The 15,980-nt window shown below is 39.8% G+C and overlaps 1 protein-coding gene across 1 annotated transcript; it reads right to left on the reverse strand.

The window, feature by feature from the left end:
- Nucleotides 1-2,748: 2,748 nt before the first annotated feature.
- Nucleotides 2,749-15,934, reverse strand: LOC311102692 (MFS-type transporter SLC18B1-like). The gene is made up of 14 exons (XM_084144064.1): nt 15,752-15,934; nt 15,266-15,408; nt 12,800-12,895; nt 10,651-10,724; nt 10,290-10,437; nt 9,750-9,906; nt 7,758-7,894; nt 7,447-7,548; nt 5,807-5,898; nt 5,606-5,701; nt 5,385-5,459; nt 5,192-5,285; nt 3,074-3,123; nt 2,749-2,945 (listed from the first exon to the last, which is right to left on the reverse strand). The coding sequence occupies exons 1-14, from the start codon at nt 15,792-15,794 to the stop codon at nt 2,888-2,890; spliced, it is 1,365 nt and encodes a 454-aa protein (XP_084000190.1). The 5' UTR covers nt 15,795-15,934; the 3' UTR covers nt 2,749-2,887.
- Nucleotides 15,935-15,980: the final 46 nt, after the last annotated feature.

The raw sequence follows: 15,980 nt of genomic DNA on the forward strand, positions 1-15,980 counted from the left end.
ACAGCATTCTCCATGCACTGTAATTTATAAATGGATAAGAGCTCTAGGTAAATGAGTAATCCGTTTGGAGAAGGGGATTGTAAATACACATAGCAATTGTTTTGGATAATTGTTCTTTATGATCCCTGGAGGAGAATGTGAAACCAGCCATATCGAAGCAAACTGAAAATCACATCAACATGACGTGTATTGTGGACCCTTTTCCACAGTGAAATGGGCTATAAACAGCTGTGCTGTTATTCAGAATTTTAATTGTGTGCCCTTATAATTTGAATGGATGACATTTGGACACCCAAGCTAAAGGCTTCTGTAGGGCTGAACCTGCTGAGTTGATGTATGTGCTTTAAAATGTTTTAATTATAGCCTATAGGCTTTTCTCCATTTTATTTTACAATTTGTATCATGTTAAATACTAGCCACTATCCGGAGCCACTGTCAGACCCACATATATTTAAAACTGTCACTTTAGTTTCCTTCAATTTGTAGCTTACAGTTATCAATTCCATTCAGTTGACCTTTCTTTCCTCTGTCGTGTCCGTGTAAATTGTTCCTGAGGGTCGCTAGCATTAGTGGCAGGGGCGCAACTTTGGTTTTAGAAGTGGGGGGGACATAACTAAAAAAATAATAAATAATCCAGTTGGATAAACACTCGGAGGCGTCCGCATGGTCCAAAAGCATACTGTTGCCTCGTTTTTTGTATCACAGTCCAATGATAAAACTGGGGTGGACAAAAATGCAATTTCAGAATGTGAGGGGCCCCTGATTAGTGGATCATATTAGGCTAACATTGTGCAATAATTTGGGCCATGTAGCCTACTTGAATCATTATGGAACTCAGACCACACATAGCAGGTTAAACCTGGAACCTGGCGCACGGTTCACGACGACTGGACTGTTGTCATACAGTTCCATGATTAGTGATGATTAGGGTAGATTTATAGGACTATTGTTTAACCCCTATTTACACTTTTTTCCACCTTCCAATATTTCATGGCTTGAACTTGAACATGACAACTTTCAGGATGAATCAAACCACTTTTTTATTCATCAATATACTTTGTGCATAAAGGCTTGTCGTGGAAATATTTGACTCAAAAAGTAGTCAACTTAAAAATATTTCTCAAGAGACTGCAACTTGTGAATTTAGAAATTAGACTTGTATTATTTGCATAACAAAGCCGAGCTTGCTCCATGGAGCAACTGTCTCTTTTTGGCTTAGAGATCTCTTATATACACACACAAATGCACAGTCATGTTTACATCGCATACAATTACTCCCCTTAGGGCAAATGATTAACTTATTTTAGTGCCACACTACCCTTATCTTTCAACGTCCAGATGTCACATGTGGCTTACTCCAAAAGGTCATGGGCGCTTTTCCATAGGAAGCCTCTTCCCTAATCTCATTATATTGGTAGCAGACCCTTTCCATAATCTCATTATATTGGTAGCAGACCCTTTCCCTAATCTCATTACACATACATACATTAATTTATGTTTACACACTGTATTGGCTATATTCCTTATTTAAACATGCATCTGGATTATAGAATGTCAGTCATGTTTCCTATATTTTACTTTTGACATTTCCCAACATTTTCCTTAATGATACATAAAATATTACCATAGGCTCTCCAAACCAGTTACTTTTTTATGATTCATACATACTTTACTAACCCTAAAATTTGCCTAAATAATCTACAAGATCAGAGTATTTATAAATCTACCAGTTGGTGCTGAAACTGAGAGGAAGATGCATACTGTAGATAGCATTCTTTCATTGATCCATATATTCTGAACCCATTCTCTCCATGTACTCTGTAGTCTGTCCACAAAATTCTATAGTAAAAGTACACCATATTTAAAGGGATGGCTTAAGATAAATGTACTGAAAACCCTATTGAATGAAAATTCCACCCAGAATCTGTTGGCCAGCAAGGGGTAGGATTTTCAGCGGTTGAATTACATTTATTCAGCACACTCAAGTGAACCACTCCTGCAAAGCCCTTTACCACCTTCATAAAGTAAGTCTGAATACCAACTACTGAGAAGTGCATTTGAAAGGCGTAATTTCCTAAGTCGGAATCGGGCCCTTTATGAATTCAATGGGCGGCAGGTAGCTTAGCGGTTAAGAGCGTTGTGCCAGTAAACGAAAGGTCGCTAGTTCTAATCCCTGAGCCGACTAGGTGAAAAATCTGTCGATGTGCCCTTGAGCAAGGCACTTAACCCTAATTGCTCATGTAAGTCGCTCTGGATAAGAGCGTCTGCTAAATTACGTAAATGTAATTAAATTTGTGCGTTACAAATTCAAAAATCTTGAATTCAAATTCAATATTATGGAATTGAAATAAAGTTTTTGTTGGCACGGAATCACTCCATACATGGTGTTCTGACCCCACTGTTCAGACATAATCCATGTCAGGTGCTGTGGAGATTGGAGAATGAGAGGCATTTAGATAGTACTGGATTTCAATGGGTACATATTTAACAGCCAACTGATTAAATGCCCTTTGATTATCGTCATGTAAACATTATTTTGTGAAATATTCACCTGTTCCGAAGTAAATGGTGTTTTAAAATAGTTTGCTAAAAGCTATTTCAAATAGTTCCAAAGCTTTACCACGGCTTGTTGAGGTCCTTGACAGTTCAAGTCATTATATGCACAGGTCTTATATGGTATTGGCATAATGCAAACTGAACTGCTTCTGTTAAGATTGCTAATGCTATGACAACAAATGAGAACCTGTGTAGTATCATCCTCTTAGTTTTACATTTTAATACAAGTTACATTTATCACCTATGTACATTTACAGGTGTAGGATTTTAATTTGACCAGTTTCTCACAGCAGAAAAATTTAAATTATTGTTCCTGGTAGATGATCGTTGTTCAGGTCAGAAGATGGGTACTTTCATCTGAAGGTCTTGTCCCCTGGATCTGAGGAGCCCTTTAGGTCCAAACAAATAAAAGCAAATTCAGGCACAAATACCAATTTCTCCGAACCTGTTACTCTTTTCAAATGGCTTTCTCAACAGTTATTTTCTACTTGTTTATGTAAATAAACAGAATCATTACCTTTCTTGTCGTGTTCTTTGACAGAGAAAATATACACCAAGAAAGAAAGCCTGAGAAGAGGAAACAGTCATATTCAGACAGCACAGTGGGAAAAAATATATATAAAAAAATATATACAGTTGAAGTCGGAAGTTTACATACACTTAGGTTGGAGTCATTAAAACTCGTTTTTCAACCACTCCACAAATGTCTTGTTAACAAACTATCGTTTTGGCAAGTCGGTTAGGACATCTACTTTGTGCATGACAAGTAATTTTTCCAACAATTGTTTACAGACATATTATTTCACTTATAATTCACTGTATCACAATTCCAGTGGGTCAGAAGTTTACATACACTAAGTTGACTGTGCCTTTAAACAGCTTGGAAAAATTCCAGAAAATGATGTCATGGCTTTAGAAGCTTCTGATAGGCTAATTGACATCATTTGAGTCAATTGGAGGTGTACCTATGGATGTATTTCAAGGCCTACCTTCAAACTCAGTGCCTCTTTGCTTGACATCATGGGGAAATCAAAAGAAAATCAGCCAAGACCTCAGAAAAAAGAATTGTAGACCTCCACAAGTTTGGTTCATCCTTGGGAGCAATTTTCAAATGCCTGAAGGTACCACGTTCATCTGTACAAACAATAGTACGCAAGTATAAACACCATAGGACCACGCAGCTGTCATACTGCTCAGGAAGGAGACGCATTCTGTCTCCTAGAGATGAACGTACTTTGGTGCGAAAAGTGCAAATCAATCCCAGAACAGCAAAGGACCTTGTGAGAAATGCTGGAGGAAACAGGTACAAAGGTATCTATATCCACAGTAAAACGAGTCCTATATCGACATAACCTGAAAGACCGCTCAGCAAGGAAGAAGCCACTGCTCCAAAACCGCCATAAAAAAGCCAGACTACGGTTTGCAACTGCACATGGGGACAAAGATCGTACCTTTTGGAGAAATGTCCTCTGGTCTGATGAAACAAAAATAGAACTGTTTGGCCATAATGACCATCGTTATGTTTGGAGGAAAAAGGGGGTGGCTTGCAAGCTGAAGAACACCATCCCAACCGTGAAGCACGGGGGTGGGAGCATCATGCTGTGGGGGTGCTTTGCTGCAGGAGGGACTGGTGCACTTCACAAAATAGATGGCATCATGAGGAAATAAAATTATGTGGATATATTGAAGCAACATCTCAAGACATCAGTCAGGAAGTTAAAGCTTGGTCGCAAATGGGTCTCCCAAATGGACAATGACCCCAAGCATACTCCCAAAGTTGTGGCAAAATGGCTTAAGGACAACAAAGTCAAGGTATTGGAGTGGCCATCACAAAGCCCTGACCTCAATCCTATAGAAAATGTGTAGGCAGAACTGAAAAAGCATGTGCGAGCAAGGAGGCCTACAAACCTGACTCAGTTACACCAGCTCTGTCAGAAGGAATGGGCCAAAATTCACCCAACTTATTGTGGAAGCTTGTCGAAGGCTACCCGAAACGTTTGACCGAAGTTAAACAATTTAAAGGTAATGCTACCAAATACTAATTGAGTGTATGTAAACTTCTGACCAACTGGGAATGTGATTAAAGAAATAAAAGCTGAAATAAATAATTCTCTACTATTATTCTGACATTTCACATTCTTAAAATAAAGTTGTGATCCTAACTGACCTAAGACAGGGAATTTTTACTAGGATTAAATGTCAGGAATTGTGAAAAACAGTTTAAATGTATTTGGCTAAGGTGTATGTAAACTTCCGACTTCAACTGTAATAATAATCCATGTGACCTAAATTACTCTTACTAACTAGCATAAACAATGTGTTGATGTCCAAGTAAGCAATTTAGCACAGACATTTGAGTTACCCATTTATAGGGGTCAGGAGTCAGGAGTGTCGAGGCAGGACTGACAGTATTCAAGTGTGCATAATAGAATACACAAACTGCCCTTTTGAACTGCCCTTCTGAACCGCCCTTCTGAACTGCCTCGCCCATTCATCTGAAGCTGTGGGAGACCATCGTGCAGGAACTGCCACAACCCTATATCTGTTTTCTTTATTTGTTTTTTTAAAGTGTCTTTGAGATTCTCATTGTAATGAAAACTGTTATATAAAATACATATATTGTTATTATACATACGGCTAGAAAGGCCAGGCCTCCTTGAACAGAAGCAGCCCACTCAAAGCTCAGCTGTTGTGTGATGAAGCCACCGAGCATTGGACCACAAAACATCCTGAACAAATAAAACATACTTTTGTTTAGAATTCATATCTCCAAACTCCAACTCTCAAATCGCGCCTCAGAGACTTAATATAACACTGCAAGTACACACCCAATGGACCACACTGCTCCAAACAATCCTGACACCAGTCCAAGAGTGCTCAACCCCTCCTCAAATCCATTTTCACTGCCATTGGAAAATTATAAATATTATTTTGCATTCTGTACCTCTTGCATGATACCGATTCTTCTAAGTCAAAATGGACATTATAAATACAGTATATTTGTATATGTGCGCAAGTGCCATGGTGTGTACGTAAATGGTCAACTCACTATGCACATTCGAGTATTTCAGGGAACGTGGGGATGGTAGTCATGCTAAGAGAGAATCCTATGACACCCAGCATGAAGACCACCAGCCACATCTGACTACAGAGACAAAAAAAAGTATAATTATTGTATCACATTGGCTTCTTGTTAGTAGTAATAGCAGGAGAAGTAGTACACTTCACACTGATAATAACAGATGCTGACCTCTGTATCTGCAGAATGGGGACAGGACCTAAGAACCAGAAGCCAGTTGCTGTAGACAAGCCTCCTAGCACCATGAACCACGACCTAGTGTACTGCAAACACAACCAGAAGGTAAAATCACATTATAGTATATGTAGAAAAGAGAAGTTGTGTCTACAATACACGACTGGTATTGGTTGGTGTTGTATATAGTATATTATACAATGGTTGGGTCTAATCCTGAATGCTGATTGGTTAAAACCACATTCCTGCCGGTGTTTATTTCACAAGTTACCACCGCTAAATCTATGACATTAAAATGCCTATTTACTCTGTTCCATCTGATTGCACAATCCACTGTCTCATCAGCCCTGCCAGGCAAGTTATAAACTTGATCTACATTATAAAAAGCAGCTAGACATTATCTCACATGTCTTGTAGACTAACAGTTTTCAACAGCGGAGATTTGTATAAACCTTGCTATCTGTCTCGCCAACATTTGCAACATTATTTCAATATTCAAATTCGATCTCCAGCTGTCCCATAGTTATGTACGTGTTGGGAGTCGGGACGAAACAGACAGGCAGGCAGCGTTTCTCAGCCAGTTGAAATCATGAATCAGCTGGCATCATTGTTAAGGATATAAACAAAGAAATGTCAATTGAAAAAGGTCAAACGAAACGAAGTGCAGCTAGTTTGCAGTCTTTCCAGCTTCAGTTTGAAGTGATTGTGTTAGCTGTGTTGTTGGCTAGCTCCTCTGAACAACAGTGTCCTGACGAGAGCACATTTTCTATGCCATGCGAAATCGCGCCTCATTAACTCATTGTTTTGGATGCATCCAGATAAATGTCACTAGAAAACAGCTTAAACAAATGCGGCTACTTTGCAGTTATTCTGGCTGCACTGTTTGAAGTGACTGTAAATTGCCGTAGTTGGCTAGCTGGCAAGCAAGGGATAAGAATGTTGCCAGCAAATATGGCAATGGAACATTTAGAACGAACGACTGGGTCACGTCCATAGATACACAACAAAAAGACTGAACGACTGAGTCGCGTCTCTAGCAACCGAACGGATAGAACGAACGACCAGCCGGCTTGGGTAGCAACCCTAGATTTGTGTCGGGACTATATCTTGTGGAAGGATTAAATAGTATGAATAAATTCATCAAAATAACGTTTTTTAAATTAAAATATGTCAATCATTATTTGAAAATGTTGGTAACCAGTTGTATACAAATTGATAATGCCCTTGAAGCCGGTGTTTGGAGGATATATTGGCACGGTTTGCCGGCCCTCGACAAACAACACCCCTGCCAATATATCCTCCAAACACCGGCTTCTCCAGCATTCTCACTTAAGTGTAGTATTGTGTAGTATAGTATTGTGGTGTATAGTATAGCACAGTGTTGTACTGTATCGTGTAGCATAGTGTTGTGTTGAATATAGTATAGTGTAGTATTGTGTAATATAGTATTGTGGTATATAGTATAGCAGTGCGCTGAATAAAACAGGTGTAGACCTTACCGTGAAATGCTTACTTACAAGCCCTTAACCAACAATGCAGCCCTTAACCAACAAACCAACAATGTAGTGTAGTATAGTGTTGTATATTATAGTGTTGTATAGTGTAGTATAGTATAGTGTTGGGTTAACTGTACTGACAGGAAACCTGTCACTGATGATACCAAGCAGAGGTGAGGCCAGACAGTAAGGCAACGACAGACCAAGGAAGAGAAGACCCACATAACCTGGAGACAGGTCAAACTACATAGAGAAACAAAAGAGAGAGGTTAAGTTACTGAGGTTCGTCCTACTGGACATAACCATCATATTTTGAAATGTGACAAATATATTCTCAAATATGAAGCTTTAAAGTATACTAGGGTTGGGTGTAAATTGAATTTCAGTCCATTCAGGAAGTAAACTGAATTGAAATGGAATTCACCTCAACCCTGGTGTATGCTTGGCTTTACCGTATCAATTGCATATATGGACAAGGTTGCATCCAGAAAGCCGAGTCCAGAGCTCAGGGTGAATATGGCAAAGCATATGAGGACTATCTTCAGATGCGTGAACAGCCTGAAGAAGGAGTCCTTGGTAGGATCAGCAGCTGAACAGAGGAGCAAGCAGGGTAATATACAGTGAGGGAAAAAAGTATTTGATCCCCTGCTGATTTTGTACGTTTTCCCACTGACAAAGACATGATCAGTCTATAATTTTAATGGTATGTTTATTTGAACAGTGAGAGACAGAATAACAACAAAAAAATCCTGAAAAACGCATGTCAAAAATGTTATAAATTGATTTGCATTTTAACGAGGGAAATAAGTATTTGACCCCTCTGCAAAACATGATTTAGTACTTGGTGGCAAAAACCTTGTTGGCAATCACCGAGGTCAGACGTTTCTTGTAGTTGGCCACCAGGTTTGCATACATCTCAGGAGGGATTTTGTTCCACTCCTCTTTGCAGATCTTCTCCAAGTCATTAAGGTTGAGGCTGAAGTTTGGCAACTCGAACCTTCAGCTCCCTCCACAGATTTTCTATGGGATTAAGGTCTGGAGACTGGCTAGGCCACTCCAGGACCTTAATGTGCTTCTTCTTGAGCCACTTCTTTGTTGCCTTGGCCGTGTGTTTTGGTCATTGTCATGCTGTAATACCCATCCACGACCCATTTTCAATGCCCTGGCTGAGGGAAGGAGGTTCTCACCCAAGATTTGACGGTACATGGCCCCGTCCATCGTCCCTTTGATGTGGTGAAGTTGTCCTGTCCCCTTAGCAGAAAAACACCCCCAAAGCATAATGTTTCCACCTCCATGTTTGACGGTGGGGATGGTGTTCTTGGGGTCATAGGCAGCATTCCTCCTCCTCCAAACACAGCGAGTTGAGTTGATGCCAAAGAGCTCGATTTTAGTCTCATCTGACCACAACACTTTCACCCAGTTCTCCTCTGAATCATTCAGATGTTCATTGGCAAACTTCAGACGGCTCTGTATATGTGCTTTCTTGAGCAGGGGGACCTTGCGGGCGCTGCAGGATTTCAGTCCTTCACGGCGTAGTGTGTTACCAATTGTTTTCTTGGTGACTATGGTCCCAGCTGCCTTGAGATCATTGACAAGATCCTCCCGTGTAGTTCTGGGCTGATTCCTCACCGTTCTCATGATCATTGCAACTCCACGAGGTGAGATCTTGCATGGAGCCCCAGGCCGAGGGAGATTGACAATTATTTTGTGTTTCTTCCATTTGCAAATAATCGCACCAACTGTTGTCACCTTCTCACTAAGCTGCTTGGCGATGGTCTTGTAGCCCATTCCAGCCTTGTGTAGGTCTACAATCTTGTCCCTGACATCCTTGGAGAGCTCTTTGGTCTTGGCCATGGTGGAGAGTTTGGAATCTGATTGATTGATTGCTTCTGTGGACAGGTTTCTTTTATACAGGTAACAAGCTGAGATTAGGAGCACTCCCTTTAAGAGTGTGCTCCTAATCTCAGCTCGTTACCTGTATAAAAGACACCTGGGAGCCAGAAATCTTTCTGATTGAGAGGGGGTCAAATACTTATTTCCATTATTAAAATGCAGTCAATTTATAACATTTTTTACATGCGTTTTTCTGGATTTTGTTGTTGTTATTCTGTCTCTCACTGTTCAAATAAACCTACCATTAAAATTATAGACTGATCATTTCCTTGTCAGTGGGCAAACGTACAAAATCAGCAGGGGATCAAATAATTTTTTCCCCTCACTGTAATAACAAGAAACATTATCACAGGAATCATTTCATAATGACAAAGAGAGAAAACATTTGACTCAACATGTATCTTTTACACTCAGATAACTAAATGTTTAACACTTTACACACTTTAAGTTAACACCTTTTTCTTTAAAGGGTGGGACGTAATGTATTCATAACTATCTTATAGATGGCTAACTATTAGTTAAAAGTTCATAAACCATAAATAAACCGTTACCAAAGCTTGGTAAGATGTACATGTTGAAGGGGACCATGAGAAATAGAACGCATCCCAGAGCCATGAACGGAACTTTGTATCCAAACGACTGATACAACCATCCACCTATTGGTGGTCCCAGTATAAGACCCAGCCCTGTAAACATCTCCAGACTACCCTAAGAAGACAAACACAACACAATATTCAACATAGTAAATGTGCACATGCAGTTGAACCTCGTACCCACAGGCTTCTGTTTACTAAATAGAAGGATCTGCCTTAAAGAAAGAATGTTGTTTGTATGGGTTCCAGTTCCAAACAGAACACAATCCAATTGTATCATCATCGTATTATTATTATGACCAAATAGAGGAACTTATCACAATGCTCATTGCTAAAGATGCTTTCAGACAGCCGCAAGACGAATGGGGCATAACTCTTGGGATACAAAACATTTTAACAACCTCAACCATAATGCTTTTGTGTTTGAACATGGTGTCTAATTCCGTCACATAACATACCAGACAGACTCTTACACAAGGGTTGGCTGACTAAACTCACCAGAACAGTTGCTATATTGTTTGGGAAAACTTTTGTTGAAACTGCGAAAGAAGAGGTCATTGCAGCACTGAAGCCCACAGCATCAACAGACCTTATGATAAAGCACAGAGCAATAAAAGTAGCTCCGTCAGGAACTCTGTCGAGTAAGCTGCAAAACAAGAACAGGAAAATAATTAGACTAAAATATGTATATGTCCATGTTGAGTAAACATTTTAGGAGGGCACTTAAAAAACTTGCTTTCATGAGCACTTTGCCTGGAATCTGTTGATGGATAACTAACTCATTTGTTTAGGTAGTCACCTGCCATTAATCACAATAGACAGTATGTGATGCTTGCAGAACGCTATCCATCTCACTCACCCAAAGAGAATGGTGCACACTGACGACACAAATAAGCCTGAAATTAGCATGAACTTTGCCCCGATCTGGACAATCTGAAAGGAGAGACATAGCATGTGTTATGTTTGTGAAAAGTCATATCGCAAGCAGAGTAGTCTGATGACTACACGTAGGATGCTTCCCAAATGGCACCCTATTCCCTATGAAGTACATTACTTTTGACCAGAGCCCTATGCTACATGATCAAAAGTAGTGCACTACATAGGGAACAGGGTGAAAGTATTCACACCCCTTGACTTATTCCACATTTTGTTGTGTTACTGGCCTAAACATGTGAATTTAAAATGGATTAAATTGAGAATGTGTGTCACTGGCCTAAACATAATACCCCATAATGTCAAAGTGGAATTATGTTGAGACATTTGTACTAATTAATTAAAAATGAAAAGCTGAAATGTCTTGAGTCAATAAGTATTCAACCCCTTTGTTATGGCAAGCCTAAATAAATTCAGCAGGAAGAAATGGGCTTGGTGTGCAATAATAGTGTTAAACATGATTTGTGAATGACTACCTCATCTGTACCCCACACATACAACTATCTGTGAGGTCCCGCAGTCGAGCAGTGAATTTCAAACACAGATTCAACCACAAAGACCAGGGAGGTTTTCTAATGCCTCGCAAAGAAGGGCAACTATTGGTCAATGAGTAAAACTTTAAAATGCAGACATTGAATATCCCTTTGAGCATGGTGAAGTTATGTACTTTTTTTTTTTAAATATATTTTTTTGTATTTTCTCCCCAATTTTGTGATATCCAATTGCGATCTTGTGTCATCACTGCAACTCCCCAACGGGCTCAGGAGAGGCAAAGGTCGAGTCATGCGTCCTCCCAAACATGACCCGCCAAACCGCGCTTCTTAACACCTGCCCGCTTAACCTGGAACCCAGCCGCACCAATGTGTCGGAGGAAACACCGTCCAACTAGGAGTCGCTAGAGCTCGATGAGCCAAGTAAAGCCCCCCGGCCAAACCCTCCGGATGATGCTGGGCCAATTGTGCGCCGTTCTATGGGACTCCCGGTCATGGCCGGTTGTGACACAGCCTGGGATCGAACCCGGGTCTGTAGTGACGCCTCAGCCTTAGACCGCTGTGCCACTCGAGAGGCCATGGTGAAGTTATTAATTACACTTTGGATGGTGTATCAATACACCCAGTCACTACAAAGATACAGGCGTCCTTCCTAACTCAGTTGCCGGAGAGGAAGGAAACTGCTCAGAGGTTTCACCATGAGGCCAATGGTGACTTTAAAACAGTTACAGAGTTTAATGGCTGTGATAGGAGAAAACAGGGTGGATCAACATTGTAGTTACTCCACAATACTAACCTAAATGACAGAGTGAAAAGAAGGAAGCCTGTACAGAAACAAAATATTCAAAAACATACAACCTGAAAGCAATTAGGCACTTAAGTAAAACAGCAAAAAGTTTGGCAAAGAAATTAACTTTATGTCCTGAATAGAAAGTGTTATGTTTGGGGCAAATCTTCTTCTCCATTAAACAAAATAATATTTTGTGATTAAAATTGTGATTTATCAGTGGGTGCTGGGAGGCAAATTCATCTTTCAGTAGGACAATAACCTAAAACACAAAACAAATATACACTGGAGTTGCTTACCAAGATGACACGGAATGTTCCTGAAGGGCCTAGTTACCGAGTTTAGACTTAAATCAGCTTGAAAATCTATGGCAAGACTTGAAAATGGCTGTTTAGCAATGATCAACAACCTACTTGACAGAGCTTGAAGAATTTAAAAAAGAATAATGTACAAATATTGTACAATCCAGGTGTGGAAAGCTCTTATTAGAGAGGTACTCAGAAAGACTCACAGCTAAGATCACTGCTAAAGGTGATTCTAACATGTATTGACTCAGGGGTGTGAATACTTATGTAAATGAGATTTTTCTGTATTTCATTTTCAATAAATTTGCAAACATTTCTAAAAACACGTTTTGACTTTGTCATTATGGGGTATTGTGTGTAGATGCGTGAGAGTAAAAAATAATATATTTAATACATTTTGAATTCAGGTTGTAATACAACAAAATGTGGAAGAAGTCAAGAGGTATGAATACTTTCTTAAGGCACTATAGCCTAGTTATTCCAAATACTTACATATTTACCCATTACTAAGGAGCCCATCAGATTACACAGAGCATAGCAGCCAAATATAAGGCCAATGGCCGTCTGACTGGCTCCTTTTTTCATGGCCTGTATAGAGACAATATACATACAGTAAATATCCTGTATCTATCAATACATTACAATATCAAACATACAGATACTGCAAAACACCAAAAAGCTTGGTGAAAATTGATTGTGTACAAGATGTTGTTTTCCTTTTGGAAAGCGAAGGCACGTAAACAAAATACTTTGGAAAACAGTCACAACAGCTAACTTTATAACATAGTCATGACTCAGTGCTGTTTAGGTCAGCAACGTTCACTCATCTATAGGTTGAGTTTCCCAAAAGCATATAGATCATCTTTAGCAATTAGATCAACTATGATCCTAAAAGAGCAATTTCGCCACTTTTCAACCTCATATTCATTATCTCCAGTCTACATGTGTGAAAACAGCGCATTTCTATGATCTGTGGTTAAAAAGATAAGTAGGTCCTAAAAAAATGATTTTCAAAAACTGCAACGAGCTTCGAGCCAGAGGGAGGGTATTTCTTGCTCCCCACGAATCTCATAGTGTTTGAAAATCACTGTTTTTTTTTTCTTCGTTTATGACACTTGCCACAGGTATATCAGTGGTCGTGACTTTATAAAAAAAAATATGTTTACACCATAATATAGCTTAGGGCTTATAACAGAGATTTCAGTCAGTCACAAGAGACTCTGGTCACTCAAATGCATATGTCCACAGGACAGCCTATCTGACGTATACATTATATTAGAGTTATCCAGAGCCACTTAGTGCATTCATCTTAAAATAGCTAGGTGGGACAAAAACATATCTGAATCATAGCTACTTCATTGAGGAAAATGTACGTACTATCAAAGTCAGTGCTAGAAGGGAAACAAATATTATTTAAGATGCTCTTTGGAGAGGAAGGATTTCAGATGTTTTCGAAAAAGATGGGGCAGGGACTCCGCTGTCCTAGCATCAGGGGGAAGTTCATTCCACCATCAGGGTGCCAGGACAGAGAAGAGCTTTGACTGGGCTGAGCGTAGGGTTGGGAGTACCAAGAGACCAGAGGTGGCAGAACAGAGAGCTCAGGTTGGGGTTTAGGCTTTGAGCATAGCCTGAAAGTAGTTCCCCTTGCTGCTCCGTAGGCAAGCACCATGGTCTTGTAGTGGCTATGAAATTCGACTGGAAGCCAGCGGAGTGCGCGGAGGACTGGGATGACTTGGGAAGGTTGAACACCAGGCGGGCAGCGGCGTTCTGGATAAGTTGCAGGGGTTTGATGGCACAAGCGTGGAGCCCAGCCAACAGAGAGTTGCAGTAGTCCAGACAGGAGAAGTGCCTGGATTAGGAACTGTCACTAGCGCACCTGATTCTAATAATTAGCTGGTTGATGAGCTGAATCAGGTTAGTTACAACTGGGGTTGTTGCGAAAACCTACAGGAGGTTTAGCTCTCCATGAACAGGGTTGGAGAGCATGAACCTGCAGGAGCGAGTTTCTGCTTTGATGTTTGCATGTGTTGATGTGACTGAGTATCCATTGTATGACACATCATTGCCCTAAGGTTTAGGGGCTTTTCGTGTCCAACACATTATACAAATACAACCACATGTCAGTCATGACATCTAGTCTGAACTGGTATCTTACAGCCAACCAATAAAATTAAGTGTACTTTACTATGGCACTCCTAAACATTAATTTAGTAATTTTTCAACATGTGCCAATTTATTTTATAATCTGAATAAAGAAATCATGATTCTGCATAAACTCTGTTTAGTATATTGTTACGTTCCCCAGCAAGAAAACCAAAAAAGGCAAACAGAAGGGGGAACTAACAAAGAGTCGCTGACAACCAAAACAGGTAGGGTTTTAGGAGGGATTCTGAAAGACACTCGTGGGGGTGTCCACTGCAAGTTGACTAGCAACAACAACTGGAACCTAAAAGACACCCACCATTAACGCCTTCTAAATTTGCCCAAGAAGAGGCAAATAAAAGCAAAACCCCATACCAAACTTAAAGATATGAAGCAAACCAAAAAAGTGGCGCAAAACGAAATCAGATAAATTATTGTTTTTCTAGAAATCAAATAGGGAGCGCCAACTAAAGGTGTTGACCCTCCACATCTCTCAAGACAATTGGAGCACTGCACCAGCCACTATTAAATAGCACCTGGGCCAGCACAGGTGAAACACCTTCCCACTAACGAGATGGCAACCAGCACAGGTGTAACACATACTGACTAACGAGATGACGCCAATCTGTAATCCTCTTTCCATCCCGCCACCTACTATATTGTGTGATCGCCAATATACAATAGAAGAAGACACCAATTGGTGCGCCCTACGTGCTAAAGTCCGACCTCAAAACATGCATCGGAAAAACCAAAACCTGTAACAATATCTCACAAGCAATGAAGAAGTAAAATGGTTGGTAGCCTATTGAACAATACCTCTTTAGGGAAGAATGGTCCCAGTATAGAGTAACAAATCATTGAGCTGAAGTTGACAGATGCGATTGATATCAATGTGAGGATCTGATTTCTTGTCATCCTTTGATTAGGACTACTTGTTGATTCTTCTGATGTGCTGCCATCTACAGAACGAATGAATGAGTAAATCAATCAAACAAACAGTAAATACAATTTGGGCATTAACAAATAATTAATCATTTAATTAACTCATTACATACTTGCTGTCAGAGTAAGACTGAAAACATGTTAACAATGTAACAACTTTTTTTAGGCAACTAACAAGTGCATTCCTTAATGTAGCTCATTTCTAATATCTGTAGTGGTAGGACTTTCATTCGTTGAATTCGCCTACAAACTTTTTAAATACATTTTAAACTAGACACTTGAGGAGATGAATTGAGAAACAATGTTTTATTATTAGATGGAATTATATAAATTGCCGTTTTTCTATGTAATGTCACCAACCTGTTTGTTGAACTTCATCAGAATCCATATTGTTGTCATTCATAGATTATCCTCCTGATCCGGATTGCTATTCAAGTTACAAAAGCTTAGACTGAAATTCCTGTTACATGAATAGATACTGCTTCATAAAGTTAGGGAAACCAAATGTGTCACAACTTCGCCAAAACGCGATCCTAGAGAGGAGGCCTGGGGTGTATTCATTACACCTATACTGTTGCAAAACGTTTCT

Source organism: Coregonus lavaretus (genome assembly GCF_964263955.1).
Source record: "Coregonus lavaretus genome assembly, chromosome: 27".
NCBI classification, from domain to species: domain Eukaryota; kingdom Metazoa; phylum Chordata; class Actinopteri; order Salmoniformes; family Salmonidae; genus Coregonus; species Coregonus lavaretus.

What these genes read in the sequence shown, in the direction of transcription:
- LOC311102692 (XM_084144064.1), bottom strand. Translation starts at nt 15,794, where the DNA reads ATGAATGACAACAATATGGATTCTGATGAAGTTCAACAAACAG. An exon ending in TGATGAAGTTCAACAAACAG is followed by an intron (nt 15,409 to 15,751) that starts GTTGGTGACATT and finishes TTCGTTCTGTAG; the next exon opens with ATGGCAGCACATCAGAAGAA. An exon ending in GTGTGCACCATTCTCTTTGG is followed by an intron (nt 10,438 to 10,650) that starts GTGAGTGAGATG and finishes CTTGTTTTGCAG; the next exon opens with CTTACTCGACAGAGTTCCTG.